Source organism: Malaclemys terrapin, chromosome 16, assembly GCF_027887155.1.
Source record: "Malaclemys terrapin pileata isolate rMalTer1 chromosome 16, rMalTer1.hap1, whole genome shotgun sequence".
Classification (NCBI taxonomy): domain Eukaryota; kingdom Metazoa; phylum Chordata; order Testudines; family Emydidae; genus Malaclemys; species Malaclemys terrapin.
In genome coordinates, this window is record NC_071520.1 from 26,255,013 (window position 1) to 26,273,776 (window position 18,764).

General features: G+C 41.9%; 1 protein-coding gene across 2 annotated transcripts in view; it reads right to left on the reverse strand.

Moving 5' to 3' along the window:
• The window catches only part of IFT81 (intraflagellar transport 81), a 68,413-nt gene extending 56,310 nt beyond the window's left edge, over positions 1–12,103 (reverse strand). Inside the window, exons 1-8 of one of the 2 annotated variants that reach the window (XM_054006281.1) lie at positions 12,020–12,103; positions 10,682–10,846; positions 9,748–9,851; positions 7,954–8,134; positions 4,300–4,389; positions 3,048–3,113; positions 2,617–2,727; positions 1,180–1,264 (exon numbers count right to left, since the gene is read on the reverse strand). In XM_054006281.1, the coding sequence (XP_053862256.1) occupies positions 1,180–1,264; positions 2,617–2,727; positions 3,048–3,113; positions 4,300–4,389; positions 7,954–8,134; positions 9,748–9,851; positions 10,682–10,825 (781 nt within the window). In that variant the 5' untranslated portion in view covers positions 10,826–10,846; positions 12,020–12,103. Of the gene's footprint in view, positions 1–1,179; positions 1,265–2,616; positions 2,728–3,047; positions 3,114–4,299; positions 4,390–7,953; positions 8,135–9,747; positions 9,852–10,681; positions 10,847–12,014 lie in introns of both variants that reach the window. The other variant, XM_054006282.1, reaches the window with a different exon arrangement.
• Positions 12,104–18,764: the final 6,661 nt, after the last annotated feature.

Here is an 18,764-nt window from a genome sequence, read left to right on the forward strand (position 1 = left end):
ACAGTAGAATACCAACGGAGGAAAAATCACTTTTGTAGTGGTAATGAAGGTGGCCTATTTCAAACAGTTGACAAGAAAGTGAGAGTAACAGTAGGGGGAAATTAGTATGGGGGAAATTAGTTTTTGTAATGACTCCCAGTCTTTATTCAGGCCTAATTTGATGGTGTCCAGTTTGCAAATTAATTCCAGTTCTGCAGTTTCTCATTGGAGTATGTTTCTGAATTTTTTTTGTTGAAGAATTGCCACTTTTAAGTCTGTTATTGAGTGACCAGGTAGATTCACTTCAATCTTCTGTTGAGAATAGCCTAGTTCCACTTTAATTGAATTGTCTCGTTAGCACTGACCCCCCACTTGGTAAGGCAACTCCCATCTTTTCATGTACTGTGTATATATACCTGCTACTGTATTTTCCACTCCATGCATCTGATGAAGTGGGTTTAGCCCACAAAAGCTTATGCCCAAATAAATTTGTTAGTCTCTAAGGTGCCACAAGGACTCCTCGTTGTTTTTGCTGATATAGAAAGAACAGAGCACCACATGCAATTTGTGCACTGGGAAGTAAGTATAACTGGAAATTGACTTTATTTCAAGTTTCATAAAAGCTGCAGTGCTGATCTTCTCTACCAGCTATAAAAATGTTTCAAAGGTTTTTTTCAACCAAATATTTTGTCAAATGAAGGGAATTATGGAAATCAAGTCTATACTTATCACAACGTTACATGTACATGTTCATTTCTAAAAAAGTGAGTATTTTATATATTCTCTTCCCCAGTCACAGACATGATCCTCATAAAATCTTCCTGCTTAAAAAACCTAGTTTGTATTAAATCCATCTACTTTTACAACACTGGTCATTTTTAATTCCAGCCATCTCTCTTTCTACTATATGATCATTAATATTGAATATTTTATTCTTTAAACATTAAAAAAAATTAATTAAGCCACAAAAGCATGCACATGCCTAAACTGAGACACTCATGTTGCCATCACTTTAACCCCTCCCTCCTCACTCCATCCCTCTCTACTATTTGTCTCCCTCATTCCTTCTTGTGCCAGGGCTGACCAAATTTAAGATTGTAAGCTCTTCACTGTACAGACTGTTTCTTTCTTTGTCTCTTTGAAGTTCCTTTCTGGCACTTCAAGAGAAATAAAAAGCAACATTTATGGATTGTTACTCACTTTCAGGTTTTGAATCCACGACTGCATGTTGCATATCTTTCAGCTGGAGCTGCACTCTTTGCAGCCTCTGCTCTGCGTGGAACAGCTTATAAAAGACAATTGACTCTATTAATATATGTACTCTTTTGAAATGCAACAACAAAATATAATATCAACAAGATGCCCAAAATACAAAAAATGGTAACAGTTTGCACCTAGAGAACATCTGTTCCACAAGACAAAGGTAGTATGTTCTTACAATACAAAAACAAATGCTTCAACAATTAATTTAGTTTTATTTGTTGCATTTTAGAATTAAAGAATATAAACTTCTTGAGCTACATCTGAATGATTTTTTCTTTATGGCACAAAAACTCATTTAACAATTTTTTTTAAATCAAAAGATGCTAGTGTTCATGAAGTATTCATGGACAAAAAACAGTAACTAGGATCAGGGAGAGTGAAGGGAGGTACTGGATAAGTATCCTTACAGTGCTTTGGCAATGCGGATGAGTTGTCGCAGCAACCCGCTATAACATTGAGCCAAGTTTGCAAAGACACTGCCAAGTTTGCTGCTAAACAGCACCTGCTTGAAAAGTATTTTTGTGATTTGGACAAATATCCACTAAGAAGTGAAACTAGCTGAACATCAAGTTCATTTTACTTGTGGTCTAACCCAGATGTCAGGCTAGGACTCAACCGCTGAAAGAATCCACTAACTTCTGCACAAGTGCCAAACACAAATGAAGCCTGCAATATTAAAATCTTCGACTTTTTCTTTCAGTACATTTTGCCAGTTTACGTTAGTCGTCAGAAGTTGGCTAGCTGGTATAATAAACAATGCTATCAGACAGCACTGGACTTTGTTAAAAAGTCTTGTTTTGTCAGTGTGACCTGTAAGCAAAATCCAGCCTGCCATTCTGATACCAACCACTTCCAATCAAGCATGTTATATCTATGATACACATGCTCTTCAAGTTGGAAAGACAAAATCGCAAGGTTACTCTTGAACCCACATCCCACACAACAGGCTAGTGCAATGCCATTGTGTTTGTTTCTGCCATTTCCCATCTTTAATCTTAATGGAAACGCATACAAGTACAAACCACATCAAATCAATATTTCCTCACTACAATAAATTCAACCCTCTGTCTCTCAGAAATACAATTATATGGCATAGAACACAGAGTTCTTAAGTGGCCTTGATGTCAGTAGCAGTTAAGACTGCCAAACAGTCTTGAGAGGTGCTCAGCTCCTGCTGGATCAAGCCCCTAGTATAGAAATTTACTAAAATATTCCTATTAAAAATAGGTTTTAATTTCCTGGGGGAGCATATAGACACGGTCACCTAATATCATCTTCAGTGTTACTCTTTTAAAAACCTGCCTAGGGCTCCTCCCCAAATAAAGCCAAACATTTATTTCCTTATGTTTAACAGATTTGCTTTTACATGGATACCTGATTCTTTTGTTCTTGCTTCTGCTGGGCTAAAGATTCTTCTCTCTCTTTCTCTACTCGAAGCTGTCTTGCTATTTCAAGCATTCGTTGATGGTTTTGCACCGTCTCCACCTACAGCACATGAATAAATAGTGCACGTTACTGTCAGATAGTTGAGAAATAAATTAGTGTGATCATGTGTCTCACAAAGCCACTTAGCACTTCCTTTCCACATATATTGCTACTTAGAGATGACAGTAAGGCACTGGATTCAAGGTCCTTAAAAGCTTTGGACTATTGCCTAGGGAAGATTCCCTTTCCTTCAATTAGTTATTCAATTCCTTCCTCAGACATACAGCATGTTCATCTTAATCCTTGTTTGCATTCCTAAATCAGAGTTGCAAGCCAAGGACTGTGACACTGAAATGTTATAATGTTACTTCTCTCATTACCCTCTTCTTAAGACGCTCCACTCTCTTGATGAGCTGATCCTTCTCCTCTTCCATTGCAGTGATATCCTACAAAGCAGCAAAAATAAACAAAATACTAATGTACTTACAATATTATATTATAATATAGGAGTTGAGCCAGATTCTGTTACAGTCACGTAAACGTGGAGTAAGCAAAATCTGAATCTGTCCTTTTACATACTGATACACTTGCAACTTCATTGATTCATGGTCTAATCATCCAAGGCTCCAGTCCCGCTCTCTCTTTTGTCTTATCACTCCAACCCTCATAATCTTTATGTAGAATAGGCTAGATGACAGCATAGCATTCACCATGTAATTATTGTGCACATTTAAAATGTGAGCACATGGATTTCTTTGATGATTAGAAAAACAAAAACAAAAACATGAAGACAACTCCAAATTTGATCCTGTAACATGTATGCCCTTAAAAGCTGCCATTATATCCACTTCTATGCAGATAGATGTTTGAATTCCAGTTTTGCATTCAGTTACATAAGAGAGCTGCATTCTGCCATTTTTCCAGTGAAATTATATTTAAAGAGATACAATGATGTGAGAGGAGAAACAGAGTAAAACAATGGAGAGACATCACTGTAAAAGAAGGGCAAGTGAAAACAGTAATCAGACCCATGGTTTATAAACAGTGACTATATATTTAGGCCACAATCCAGCATAGCACTTAAACACATGCTTAACTTTAAGCACGCGAGCAGCCCCACTGAAAAGCTAGGCATGTGCTTTGCTCCATTAGGGTCTTTATGAAAATACCGTTATTTAATAATAACACCACCTAGATTATCATAACTGAAATACCTTTTCTAATTGAGTTTACTTTTCAACATTTCTGTTGCTTTCAATTGACTCCTAAGTCACTTAGGTGCTTCTGAAAATGTTACCCTACATTACTAAAGAAAGAGGTTTTATAGACAATGTGCGTTCAGAGGGAAATGTAGTGTTAGTATTTGAAAATCTATTCTTGAGGCCAGTCCTATGTCTTGGCAGCACTGCTTCACAATGTGCTGCAGAAGACCTAGTTCTGAGCGTGACCTTAGGTCTCGTCTTCCTTTGTCAGCAGAGAACTAGTCCAGCTAAGCAGAACAAAGCTGACCCGTATACACTAGGTACTGCAGTGGGCCCATGGAACTGATGAAAATGAAACAAACTGACTTCAGATACAATCTGGACAAAACTGTTGCAAATCTACGTTTCCTTTGGGTTGTTTTTTTTTTACCCGTCTTATTTCTGCAGTGGAGAAGCCAGAAGTCTTGAGCTGCTCACATTCCTTATGCAAGTTTTTAAAGGCTTCCATCAGATCTTCATACTACAAAACACAAGAGAAAGAAAAACTTCAAAGCCAGCACTGTACTAATAGGTTGCACATCACTGCATTGCTTTTTAGTAATACCATATGTGCACAAAGATCAGCAATGTGAACACAGGGTCATTTAGCTGTTTTCTCATCTGAAAAATAGTCAACATATAAAGCAGACATTCACATTTATTACATCATTGCAGCGAACAACCTTTTATTTGAGGGTGCCCTCATGAACCCCACAATTTCTCCCCTGCTTTAATGCTTTTCTCAGTGACACATATTGCAGCCAACATAGTTCTAACTAAGGAAGACTTGCTTGGCTCCATGGGGAGATAATCCATGTATGTCCTCAGTAAGAGTTATTGGTCGGTTGGTGTATGGCTCTCCCTAGGTCTGAGTACACTTCCTGTGTAACCCCAACAGCCCAGAGAGGAAAATCTTGATCTGAGAATGCAAATACAAGTTTCACAAGCTTCTTGATCCTGCAAGGTTCTGACCACTCTGGCATCACTCCAACAAAGCACTTAAGCACGTGAGTAATCCCATAGAATGTAATTGGCGCCAGAGTGCTTAGCCCTTGCAGAATTGAGACCAACGTGCTCAGATGCTACAGTGAGTGGGGCAGTATAAATACTACATAGATTTGATAGAAGATAGTATACCACATGCTACTTCAAGACATTGCGTTCCCACCAGCGATCCTAAACTGAGAGTCAATGTGAAAGTAAGTGCAGGTAGAGAAATAATACCAGAAGACCTAGAGAGTTTAGAAATATAGATAGGAAATAAAATTAGATTAAATTTGGAAAAATGCAAACTAACATCCAGGGAAAGATAATGCCCACAGAAACATGGATATTAAATAAGATGGAGAAATCTAAAAACTGACCTGCAAGTGCTCTCTTACTCCCTTGCAAGAGCAAATTAGATATTAATGTTCAACACAATATGGGAAAAGTATCATATTTCAAAGCAGTGAAGTGATTATTCCTTTCTAAATAACTCTGGTCAGATAGCAACTGGAATACTACATTCTGTTCTAGGCACTTCAATATCAGACACATACTGACAAAGTGGAAGGAATTCAGAGAACAACAACAAAATTATTAAGGTCTTGAGGGACTGATTTACAAGAAAATAGTAAAAGATGAAATACATGTAGCATGGCTAAGTGACAAATAGAGAGAGAGACACGATAAGATGTATGCATCAATGATGACAAGGAATTATTTACAAAGAGGTGGGAGTAGAAACATGACTAAGGGCTTGTCTATATGGGACATTACTTCATGACAAGCCAGATATTAATCTACAGTGGACACTACTACTGCACACTAAAAGTTCCATAGTGTGCTTTGATGTAGTGTTGACTGAAGCGGGATTATTTCAAAGTGCACTACAGAACTTTTAGTACACTGTGGTACTGTCCATCTAGGACATTACTGTGCGTCCAACTGCTGCGCTATAGAGTCACACTCTGGCTTACTATGCAGTAACATCCTGTGTAAACAAGCCTTGGAGTAGTGGGGTGAAATTGTCGCCTTTAGGTACTATGGCAGTATAAATGATTAATAATAATAATACAAGAAAAATTGATGATGATGATGATGATAATGAAAGCTTTCATATATAGAGATCAGTTAGCTTGTGGAACAGTTTCCAAGGGCAGTGATGGAAGTCCAGGGCTTGGGACATTTGAAATAGGACTGGCTAAAGCCCTAGAAAAGTATACTATAAACAACAATCTTGCACTGGTATCTGTGGATGATCAGATTATCTGGAAGAGCTTTTCCATTTCTATTTTCTATGATCCTTCTTCATTTGGGATCCAGAGACACTGGATAGTTACATACTCATGGTGAAGTGTGCATAGTTGGTATTTTCTTTGGCTTTCTTTTGTTGCTTGACAGATTCCTCTTTCCAAATGAGGCACAATCCAGGCAAGAGGCTGCACTCAGATGATCCACCTCTCAGTAGCTCATGGGCTGAGAGGCTTAAAGCCAATAGTATCCACAGGGGAAAGACTCAGTATTTCATGAATGGGGGATACACTTGAGTGAAGGCCAGTATAGTATGTTGGACCATAACAAGAGTATGGTTAGCCAGTTTCATTGCATGGAACTACCAGTGGCAGCTGGAGAAGGAGTACACACAGCACATGCAACAGGAGACACACACAAGCAACCCAAGAAAGCTTATAAGTTCAGTGATGGCATGACTATCAATTCCATGGGGGCAAGTTCATCAGAGATTTAGGTCTATATTTTCTTGGTTATTTAATATAAACTACAGCCAATTTGATTTCCAGATCACAGCATGGCCTGGAAACTGGTAATTTCTTCAAGTCACTTGCTTAAGTAATTGGAAAAATACAATTAAGCAAAGTACCGTATACCAAAGAAACCTGCATTAGCTATGCTACTTCCAAGAAGTCATTTGTGAATTGTTGATGTCTGTCCCTAAAATACAATGTTGTACATTTGCATAGCCAGATACAGTCAGTGAAACTCGATTAACTTCATCAGCATTTAAATACTCTCACATGGTAACGTCAAATTGCACAGAAGCTGGTATATTATTCCAGCTTCTATTTTGAACTAGTCAGTACAGTATTAGTTTAATAATATAGTTATATTATTCTAATCCCAAAAAGGAACACAATTTACGTAATGGAAACAAGAGAGTTGGATATTTATACAAATTAGGACTGCCACATACTGAACAAACATACAATCTACATTCCTTTTTCTAACTGCTGCTTCTGTTTAGTTATTTTAAAGTTATAAAATCAGAGATTGACGATGGTAAACAAAAAAACGGGGGGGTGGGGGAGGCAGGGTTGTCCAAACCTGCATGCAGCTATACAGCTTTCGTGATGCATAAGTATAATGAGTGCTACTTGTTACAAACATTCCGTAATATTGATTTCGTGAATGCCTGTACCTAATGAAATGCACTAAAAATACTGCATAGAAATTAAGTAACCATGTAACTCAGATAATATAAATCTGAACACACATCTTAATTACATTTCATTGGCTTTACATTTCAGATTTCAGACCCACCCAATTTGATTACTTAAGATCCACATTTAAGGTTCACAAAAAAATGCTGGAATGTCATCCTTGGCAACTGAAGTCCTTTGTTTATCCACAGAACATAGATATCTGTCTGCTAGAAATTGGATAGCCCACCAATGCATTTTACTTGAGTAATCAAAAAACAATCAGAAGACAATGGCATGTAGTCACTAATGTCCAGGGACAGATTACGAGTTACCTACAGTGAAAAACTCCCCGGCCTTGTCTAGAATAGGAAAAACGTATGTTAGCTCAGATATTAAAAACTTGGTCATGGTTTTTTAAAAGTGTTAAACCCTGTGTACATTAGGTGTTAACAAGGTTTTGAACACCACTTATTTAAAAGGTGTAGCTAACACACTTTTAAAAACACATTTTTTCTTAGTCTACTCAAGCAATAATCCCCTAAACCATCCCTTTTTGCCCTTCCTTTTACCTATTTTATTAATTTAAAATAATAGCTGGGTAGCAAATTCATCTAAAACATTACCTGTTTGTTGGTGTCGGCCACAGTATCATCCTGAAGAAACTCAGCTGGCACTTCAAGTTTAATTAAGAAACGTGCCAGATAGGCTCTTTTCTTGAGTTCATTAGTCCGTTGAAGGAGCCAGTATAAGACAGGATGAATCACAGGTTTGCTTCCAATAACTAAACCCTGGCGGAATGTACTCCTAAATAATAATAAAAAACAGTAAGTCTCCAACTAAAGAACACTGCTTTGGAGCAAACGCTATTAGCAATTTTTATGATTCCCTCCCCGACCTGCTAATGCTTTTCTCTAATGTTGCTGCCAGTTTGCTGGCCACAGGCCTGATTCTGCTGCCCTTATGCAGGCAGAATTCCCACAGAAGTCAGTGAACAAAGATTGCAATGGATCTTGTGTTTCTGAGGTAGCCTCCAGAAAACTAGAAGATCTGAGAATGGCCTGGGTTACCAAACTACAAAGTGGTACAGGATGAGTGTAGTACAGACTGATGTGCCTGGTCTCTAAGGGAAGGTGATGGCCCTACTAGTCATACAGCACCCTCTACTGGCTAACCTATTGAATATCACAAGATGCAAAAGCGAAGGTAGCACAACTGTGGAGCAAACCAACAAGGACAGGATTGAGAAGCAACTCCCAAACCCTTCAATTCTTTACTATCACAAGCAAAGTGTGCCATATACTATATATCTCCTAGGGGTTAATGGAAGAAATATTTTCAGAACATCTGCATATTAAGTGGGACAATCAGTTTCTATACTTGAGTGATTGACACTACTATTTAAACAGTAGAATAAAACAATAACTTCTAAACAGAGATATATTGATGAATGAGTCTGAAAGTGAAAGAATTTGGTACAAATATATAATTTTCTCTTTAAACCAAGAAAAGAATATTGGCAATGACAGAAGAATTAATAAGACAGACCTTCAAGTAACAAATTATAAAATCTGAAGACATACAGTATTTTTACATAGAGTAGATCATTTTAGTATTTGTCTGCAATTAAAATAGACAGTCAAAAAAGCAAACAGGATTTTAGGAGTCATTAAAAAAGGGATAGAGAATAAGATGGAGAATATCTTATTGCCCTTGTATAAATCCATGGTATGCCCAAATCTTGAATACTGCGTACTGATGTGGTCTCCTCATCTCAAAAAAGATATACTGGCATTAGAAAAGGTTTAGAGAAGGGCAAATAAAATGATTAGGGGTTTGAAACAGGTCCCATATGAGGAGAGATTAAAGAAGCTAGGACTTTTCAGCTTGGAAAAGAGGAGACTAAGGGGGGATATGATAGAGGTATATAAAATCATGAGTGGTGTGGAGAAAGTGAATAAAGAAAAGTTATTTACTTGTTCCCATAATATAAGAACTAGGGACCACCAAATGAAATTAATGGGCAGCAGGTTTAAAACAAAGAAAAGGAAGTCCTTCTTCACACAGTGCACAGTCAACCTGTGGAACTCCTTGCCTGAGGAGATTTTGAAGGCTAGGACTATAACAGGGTTTAAAAGAGAACTAGATAAATTCATGGAGGTTAAGTCCATTAATGGCTATTAGCCAGGATGGTAAGGAATGGTGTCCTAGCCTCTGTTTGTCAGTGGGTGGAGATGGATGGCAGGAGAGAGATCACTTGATCATTACCTGTTAGGTTCACTCCCTCTGGGATACCTGGCATTGGTCACTGTCGGTAGACAGGATACTGGGCTGGATGGACCTTTGGTCTGACCCATTATGGCCATTCTTATGTTCTTATGACTTATTTTGCCATTATCTATAAACAAGCTGGTACTTACAAGTCAGTAATACTTCTTGGAGGTTTGTATTTAAGGATACCAAGAAGGCTCAACATTCGTTTAGCTGTTTGCTCTGGCATCTCCTCTCTTATGTCAACAACATGCTGAAAAGCAAAAAAACAAATATTGTATTACCATGCATAGGTCAAATTGTTAGCCACACAGATCTAAAGGAAGGGACTTGATCCACCCATTATATGATATATTATAACATGTGACTGACATAAGTGAGGTGTCACATACAGAACACCACTCTAAGAGCCAAATTCTGACTCCCTTTGGACTCTTTCCCCATATGTGTGCTTAGGCAACTTTATTTCAGACCCGTATTCTGGCTGGCCATTGGCCCACAGTCTGCCAGTCATACAGATTACTTCTGCCAAGAGTAACAGTAATCCTGACAAGACGATTACATTGTGGGCAAGGTCATTACTCAGATATATGGCCCACACCTTCTGATCTAAAAACCTATTCCCCTCCATAGGTCAGCACTCATAGAACCGGAAGTTGGATTGTGGACCGTCAGCTCCTTTGCTTTGTTGGGCACAAGGGTGAAAGTTGCATCCCAGAGTTCACTTTCTGATCACTTCCCACACTATACATGTGACCAACAGCCAGCCAGAATTTTGTCCTTTAGATGAAAGAAATGTAAATATGAATAAGATCAAGATTCACATTCTGATTTCTAATCAGAAATGTAAGATGGTTGGTCTTCAGCATTTTCTAGTTTGCCAAAAAATAACTAGATAGAAAGGATAATCTTCTGGATGTGCACATTTAACTCTTTAAGACTAGCACAATCTACATATGGAAAGCAAACATATGCCATAAAATATACAAAATTAGCTGTAAATGGAGGTTTTCTGCATGATTTCTGCTTTCACCACTCTTGAGAGCAAGCCTTCTAATGCCCATGTTTAAACTCCATCCTTACCTTTGGGTCAATCTCCCCCAGAACATCATTGAGAAGCTGCAATAGCTGCATTGACTCCAGTGAGTCAAATGTGATTAAATTATAGTTCTTCTTAAAAGGCTCCTTATTGAGCTTCTCAACAATTGATTTGATTTGATCACTCATAATTGGGTCCTGAAAATAATCCTGCAGAAGAGAGAGCGGGAGGGGGGAAAAATCCACTCAGTAGAACAGATGTAATGAAATATGTGAACCTCTGTAGGCCATAAAACTCCTGTGATGGATGCATAGAGCTAGGGGGAGAGAGGGATGCTGCAAGATAGGAAGCACCCAAACCCTGTCTAATACATTGCCTTTTATCATGAGGGCTTATCTACACTTGAAACTGTAGCACTTCAGTGCAGACATTACCTACACCAGTAGGAGGAGTTTTCCCATGGGGATGGCTAATCCACCTCACCCGAGAGGTGGTAGTTAGGTCGATGGTAGAATTTTTCAATCGACCTAGAGCTGTCTACGAGGGGGTTACATTGACTTAACTAGTCATGCAGCAGTGTGGATTTTTCATACTCCTGAACGACCTAGCTGGGTTGACCTAACTTTTTAGTTTAGACCACAGAGAGAAATGGACACTGAAACATTCGTATTTACTAGCAAAAAGTAGTTCATGGACTCAAGAAGACCTTGTGGGTCATCCCAGCCTGGCTGCAATTACTGCATAGGGTCTCTGTAGCAGAGACCTTTATAGGTACTAGATGGACCCCATAGCCTCCCCCACACAGAAACCGACCCCTATGGGAGACAGAGGAACCCCAGATCCTCCCCCACAGCAGGGCCTGACCCCTACGGGTGCCAAGGGAATCCCAGATCCTCCCCCCACAGTGAGGAACAAGCCCTATGCACTCCAATAGACCCCAGATCCTCCCCACAGCAGGGACTGACCCCTAGGAGTGCCGGGGGGGGGTGTCTAATCATTCTGTACAGTGGGACTGATGGGGACCCTGTATCAATCCCCTCAGCAGAGACCGATTCCTTTGGGGACCTGGGGAACCCATATCAATTCTCACAGAGGGACCTGATCCCACTGGCTGCCGGGAGCCCCTGTATTCTTCCTTGCAACAGAGACCGACCCCCCGGGATGCCGGGGAGAGTCTGGATCCTTCTCCAGAGTAGGACACGCCCCCATAGCTGCCCAGGGCTCCCCATTTTACTCCCAACAGCCGGAACTGCTGGGACTGGGAACCTTGTATCTAGCCCATCGCCGGGGCCGACCGCGAGGGACCTCGGCGCTGCCCCCTGCAGGGGTCAGGCTGCTCCCCGGAGGACCCCACCCCCTCGCCCCAGCCCCCGTTACCTGACCTCCTGCCCCAGCTACCCGTTGTCGTTCCCCCCTCCTCCTTCTTCTTCTCCCCAAGAGTTTTTCTCCTAGTTACCAGGCCCTTGGTAACGGTTGCTAGGGCAGAGTGGAACCCTTACTTCCGGTCACGTGGCGTACATGACGACTGGCGTACAGGAACGGGCCATTACGCTCCAAGCCGGGGAGGAGAGGAGGCGGCGCATGCGCAGCTTGCGGCAGTGAAGGGCGCTGGGGTGGTCTCTGCTTCCCCACAGGTGCAGGGGGAGGGAGGAGGGGCCAAGTGCAGCCTATGTGGCAGCAGGTGTAAAGGTGGAGCCGGAGTGGGCCCCACTGGCAACCCTGCCTGGACGCTCCTCAGCTGTGACATGGGTGTGAGCTGCCCAGGTTGCAGTGTGCATCACCAGCTGGGCTGCCTCTGCCTCTGGCCAGGAGTGGGATTCACCCAGGGGAGCTCTAGGGTTGCTTCCAGCACTTTCCCTGCACCACAGTCAGTGCCCATTTCTGTTGGGGCGTATCAATAACTCGATCTCCTACTGAGCCCTTTTCACCAGGAGGTAACAAATTGCTTTCCAAGAATTATTCAATTAAGTCTCTAGGCCCAAATAATTCTCTCATTTGACAAAGGAGTAAAATGAGGAAAGGAGAATGTTTGTTTCGGTTTTCTTTTTAATTTGGACCTGATTACCCTAGTATCTGAATATCCATAATTGCTAACAAATAAATATGAATCTCATTGGAGAAGATAACTGTGTAACCCATTTCAGACAGGTGGGTGCATATACCAGTCTTTGCAATGTTAGCATCTCTGGAATTCCAAAATGATTCCAGTTGTATTAAAAAATAAATAGCTTGCTATCTGTTAATCATCCCTTTCTAATGTTTATTCTTTTTCAAAATCAGGGTGCATAAATTGATTTGCAAATGTAAAGAATTTAACTTTGTATTTCTTATTTTATTTTCTGATACGCTGTATGTGAGCTGTGTTTTCTGTTTCAGAGATGGAGAGCTTAATTCTCATCTCATTCTAGTGTGGCTCCATTAACTTCAAAGGATTTACACCTGTATAATATCCCAGTCCTGAAAAGATTAATGCATAGGACTTCATAAGAATAGCCATATTGGGTCAGACCAATGGTCCATCTAGCCCAGTATCCTGTCTTCTGACAGTGGCTAATGACAGGTGCTTCAGAGGGAATGAACAGAACGGGTAATCATCAAGTGATCCATCCCCTCTCATCCATTCCTAGCTTCTGGCAAACAGAGGCTAGGGACACCATCCCGGCCCATCTTGGCTAATAGCCATTGATGGACCTATCCTCCATGAACTTATCTAGTTCTTTTTTTAACCCTGTTATAGTCTTGGCCTTCACAACGTTCTCTGGCAAAGAGTTCCACAGACTGACTGTGCATTGTGTGAAAAAATACTTCCTTTTTCACCCTTTAAAAACTAGATCATGTTCCTTTGCTACTAGTAGTCTTTATACTGACCTTTAGTAATCCTATTTACTTACTAGTTCCTGGCAGAGATTCACTTTCCTTTCACATGCTTTCCTGATTTTTTAAGCTCTCTTTTCCTCAATTGAGTGTTTAGAATATTTGTACTACACAGGGGGAGTAACTTGAGAGTGTCTTCCTGTGGAGCTACTGTTCCCAATTCTGGCCCCTACAGGCTGCTCTGGTGGTGTATAGGAACCATAAAGGAGCCACAAATTACCAGGGGAGAATTCCCCCAGTGCTGGAGCAGCATAGAAGTGACATAAGCCCCCCTTTGCCAGTCCCAGTGAGGGGATGTGCCTGTAGCATTCAGAACTATGAGGATTCTGGGGTGTGGCACAGCCACAAGGAGGCTGCTGCTGAGGTTCTTCTACCTTACACCACGGACTATTTCAGCCCCCATAGGGCCCAACATCAAGGCAACACACAGGTAGCTTAAAGCCAGGTTTGCCATCTCCCCTTGGGCTGCGTCTCTCAGGAGGCCCCCACACAGAATCTGCCCCATTCATGTTTATCAAGAGCACAAAGAGTATTCAGGGAAAGGAGGGGGTTTGAGTGCCATATAAAGTGTCAAGATAAAAACAAAACAAGATCAAAATACCTGTCTATCTAGTATAAGCGTTTGTGGTTTGCTAATTCAAACCCTGGTTGAGGTGAAGGAAGGAGGGAGCCAAAACACAGAAAGTCATTAGAAATGGGCCTTTATAGTCTCATCTAGCGTGCTTCTGGCAACTCCTCTCTGAAAACCTTACTGTGAAGACAGGAACATAGGTGTGGTCAGGCCAAGTTCTGATTCCATAGATCTTTCCTAGTTGGGAGGAGGGTGTGGGGTGGCACAATGTGAGAAGGCCACGGAGGATCCTGAGGCAACATTTGACCCATGTGGCTTCATAGCCCTTTCTTCTAGGGGTCCCACACTATGTACACACCCAGCCTAAACCAGCCAGAGTGCTATCCCCAGGGCTGGCGCAACCCATTAGGCAACCTAGGTGGTCGCCTAGGGCGCTAACATTTGGGGGGCGGCGGCCGGATCTTCGGCCGCCCCAGTTGGGGGCGGCATTTCGGGGGTGGGACCTTCCGCCGCCCCTGTCAGGGGCAGCATTTCGGGGGCAGAACCTTCCACCACCTAGAGCGGCAAAAACGCTGGCGGCGCTCCTGGCTATCCCAGATTTCCACATCCAGAGTCCGTTTGGCTCCAGGGCCAACAGGCCAAAGCAGAGCCTGAGTTCCCTAACTACCAGCCCTCCCTCCCTCCGTCTGCTTAGAAAATCAAGCTTTATCTCCATCTCCTGGCTTTCTGCCATCACAACATAGGCCATGAAACTTCACACACATGTGAGAGGGATGATGTTTTCCAGAGAGTTGCAGGCACGAGGCAGCTGGGATATATGGGTCATGTAGGTGAAGCGATATCTGGATGGGGTCCCACAAAACATAGGTGAGTGGTTCTGTGGCTCTTATACACACCCAGGTGTAGCATCCATATCCCCTGGAATAGTGGAGGTGTCACAGGCATTTGAACAAGGTTTCCTAATTTTATTACAGTGGTACACAATACTGTATTCATCCCTAAAGCTCTTATTCAGGTGAAACTCACCAAGGGACAAACCTCAGGATTGGGTTTAATATATTTTGAGCTGTTTGAGAAGAGTTATAGTGAGGGCTTCTTCCAGAGGCTAGGAGAGTAAGAAGAAGAACTAGGCCTGAACAGAAATTAACTGAAATCCTTTGGATCTGCAGTCACACCCCCGTTCTCTCTTACAGACACTACTGCATGTATGACTGCCTGGTGAATCTGTGAGGGGAGCTCAACCATGAAAGCCAGCAAATCAGAGTGGAAAGAAACCTGAGCAGATAGAAATCATGCTCAACAGTAAAAGAGAGATCACCTTATATGGGAGCATCCATGGGCAAGGAAATGAACATATCTGGCCTGGCTGCTAAGGTCAGATCCCAAGCAGATGGAAGAAGTTAATGTGAGTGTGCTTAGGAAGAAAAGAAGACACTCTGAAGAGCAACTCTTTGTCCCAGATGGAATCCAAGTCCTGTTGTTTTTCCTTTTTGTTATAAATAAGGGGCTGTGGACTTAAATCTGACTGGGTTATATTAAAATCCATTTCTACTGTATGGCTTTTCAAGTACCTAGATGTATCACAGGTCTTGCTTTGATCCATCCCAATCTGTGTTATTTTTTGCTATTATTTTGTATCACACTTTTCAAAGTTTGTTGAAATGCTGCTAAGTTTCTCAACATAGTATACTATAAACCACAGCACCCCTGGACAAAATCAGTGCTGGCATAGGCAATGTCCACTGTGATTCTATGATTTTATGAACAAGTACCTGCTTACCCCAGGTGTTAATTTGCCCCTGTGTGGTAGGGGATTGTAAATCAATTTTCAAGAAACCCTGCCAACTTAAAAATCACACTTCTTTGTGGCTTTCTTGTGCCTACTGCTGTCACACGTAACAGCGTAGATGACTATAAACTGAAAAAGATTAGAGGAAAATGCCTGTCTCTATCTTGTTGAATTTGTTTGTTTTGTGTACTTGTGTCTTTGGTTCTGATGTGGGTCTTTCACACAGCAACAGGGAGAGAGGGAAATTGGCCCTCTGAGGCTTACTTACGAATCTGATCTGGTGTAACTCACATACCGAGGGCCTGTTTGACTACTGCCCTGCACTTTATGTGGTCATTCACACAGGTGTAGAGTGGGCATACAGCACTAACATTCTAATTTGGAAGCGTATCACACCCACTTTACACTGGTGCAAATGACTATGCAAGGTTCAAGGCAACGAAGAATCAGGCCCTTAATGGAGCCAGAACAAGGTGTAAGCTACACCAGCATAGTCTCCTTTATACTCATCTCTTGCTTGTCTACACTTACATTTTATAGTGCTCTAACTTGCTGGCTCAGAGGGGTGAAAAATCATCCCCCTGAGCGCTTTAAAGCGCTAGTGTAGACAGGCTCCGAGTGCTGGGAGCCGTGCTCCCAGTGCTTGGAGCTAATCCCCTTGTGGGGGTGGATTACCAGAACTCTCTCCCAGCGCTCGCGCACGACCACACTCGCACTTCAAAGCGCTGCCGCCGGAGCATTCCCGCAGCAGCGCTTTGAAGTTTCCAGTGTAGACATACCCTATCCCAATGTTTTCAAACCCCTAGGGCATACTCAGGTGTGTCCTATTAGCCTTTGTAGGTAGATCAGAGCAATGCAAAGTTGCTTCAATGGATTTGGACTATTGCACAGTGAATCCCTGGCTGGGACGCTGTCCTATGGTGATATTTTGGCCTGTGTTGAGGTAGCACTGCCCTCTCTTGGAGAACAAGGGTGTCATCCTGCAAAGCACAGTTGTCAGCCTCTGCTGGGTCTGGAGCTTCTTAATTTATTTCTAAAAATGTCCTGTGAATTTGGTGTTGATGAGAGGGGCTGGGTTGAGAGCCATAAATGTATCAATAGAGCACATACAGACGAGGCAGAAACAGCTTAAGTTTCCTCTACTGTTCCTCTCCTGTGCCTGTCTACCTGGACCTGCAAGGAACAGAGAGAGGAGATCAGTCTTCAGTGATTAATCCTGGTCATGTGCCACCTGAGGCACATTGCACAGATGCAAAGAAGAGTCTTTATGATCCCTTCAATCCTTGGCCTCTGCTGAGAATACTAACAATGGAGCCAGCTAGTGACTTTTGTGGGCTCTCTGATGTGGATACCTGTCCCCTGGGAACTGGACTGAGACCAAGCAACCCATTTCATAAATATTAACGATGAATCCCTGGCAAGTGCATATGTCTCATCGCTCCTGTTTTACAGAGGAGGAACAGGAAGCACCGAGAGGGAAAATGAGTTGACCAAGATTCTCCAAGGGTGGATTCTTCATCACTGACAATTTTTATATCAAGAGTGGATGTTTTGCTAAAAGATCTGCTCTGGGAATTATTTGGGGGAAGTTCTATGGCCTATGTCAGTGTTTCCCAAACTTGGAACGCCGCTTGTGCAGGGAAAGCCCCTGGCGGGCCGGGCCGGTTTGTTTACCTGCCCTGTCCGGTCAGACTAGAAGATCACAATGGTCTCTTCTGGCCTTGGAATCTATTAATAAGGCCATACAACAAGCCAGTGACAAACGCTGGTTAGATAGCAGATCTTTCTTCTCCTTCCTGTTCTCATGTCTCTACCCCATGCAATCTTTTGTCAGTGGGATCATAAAGAAACAGAACAGATGGACTGTAGTGGCATTTGGAGATGGTGCTGTTGAGCGGACACAGTGACACAGGCTGTGAGCTGCCCTGGGCAGTTCTAGGTGCTCTGGAGGCCTGAAGGAGAAACAGGTGGATAACACAGCTCGCTTTCCCATCTGCTTTCTCTCAGGCCCAGTGCATTCTTTAAGGTTTCCTAGCTTGGGCTAGGGTAAGTGAGAGGCTGTTGCTGGATTTTAACTCTGCTACTACTTCCATAGAAGTTTATTGAAAAACTCTATTGACTTCAGGCTGTGGGACCAGGCCCCAATGCACATTTTAAACTAATGAAGTCTGACCCTGTGAGAAGCCAAGTGAAATCAGTAGGATTTGAGGGCATTCACCAGCCCTCAAGAGCCTCTCTACAGCTCATGAGCCTTCAATGGGTGTCTGGCACATCCCGATTTGTTCAGTAAGAATCAATATTTCCAGTGAGGTGATATCTTTTATTGGACCAACTTCTTGTCTCTCTAACATCTTAGGACCAACATGGCTACAACAACACCACGAACAAGATTTCCAGTGGACATTCAGAAGGATAAGAATTTGCCAACAGAAGGATCATGGCTGAGAATTTAGCAGGAAATTAGATCTTGGATCCCAGGACATCGATATGAATAGCCAGGTTATTTGGAGGACATCACAGGAGTATTAATGCATCTGACACTTATGTTTTTGCTTTTTAAAAATCCTGAATATTCAAATTGTTAAAGCATATTTGCAATGTCCAATCAAAAGGAATTCCAGAAATATTCCTCCTCTGAAAACTGTCTTTGTCCAACATAGTGTGGGTGGCTGTGGACCATTGTATTTTAGTCAACAAACGGTCCTAATTTATCCCTTGCGTAATTCCTTTGATTTTAATGAAGATACAACAGGGATTAATATGGCTCTTTGTATTTTGTTTGCCCATAGATAAAGCAGATGGCACGCTTTAACCCATTTTCTTGCTACTGATTAACAATAACGAATGATCTTTCTTTAAAGAGCATAACATACTCAGTTTCTCTTATTCAGCT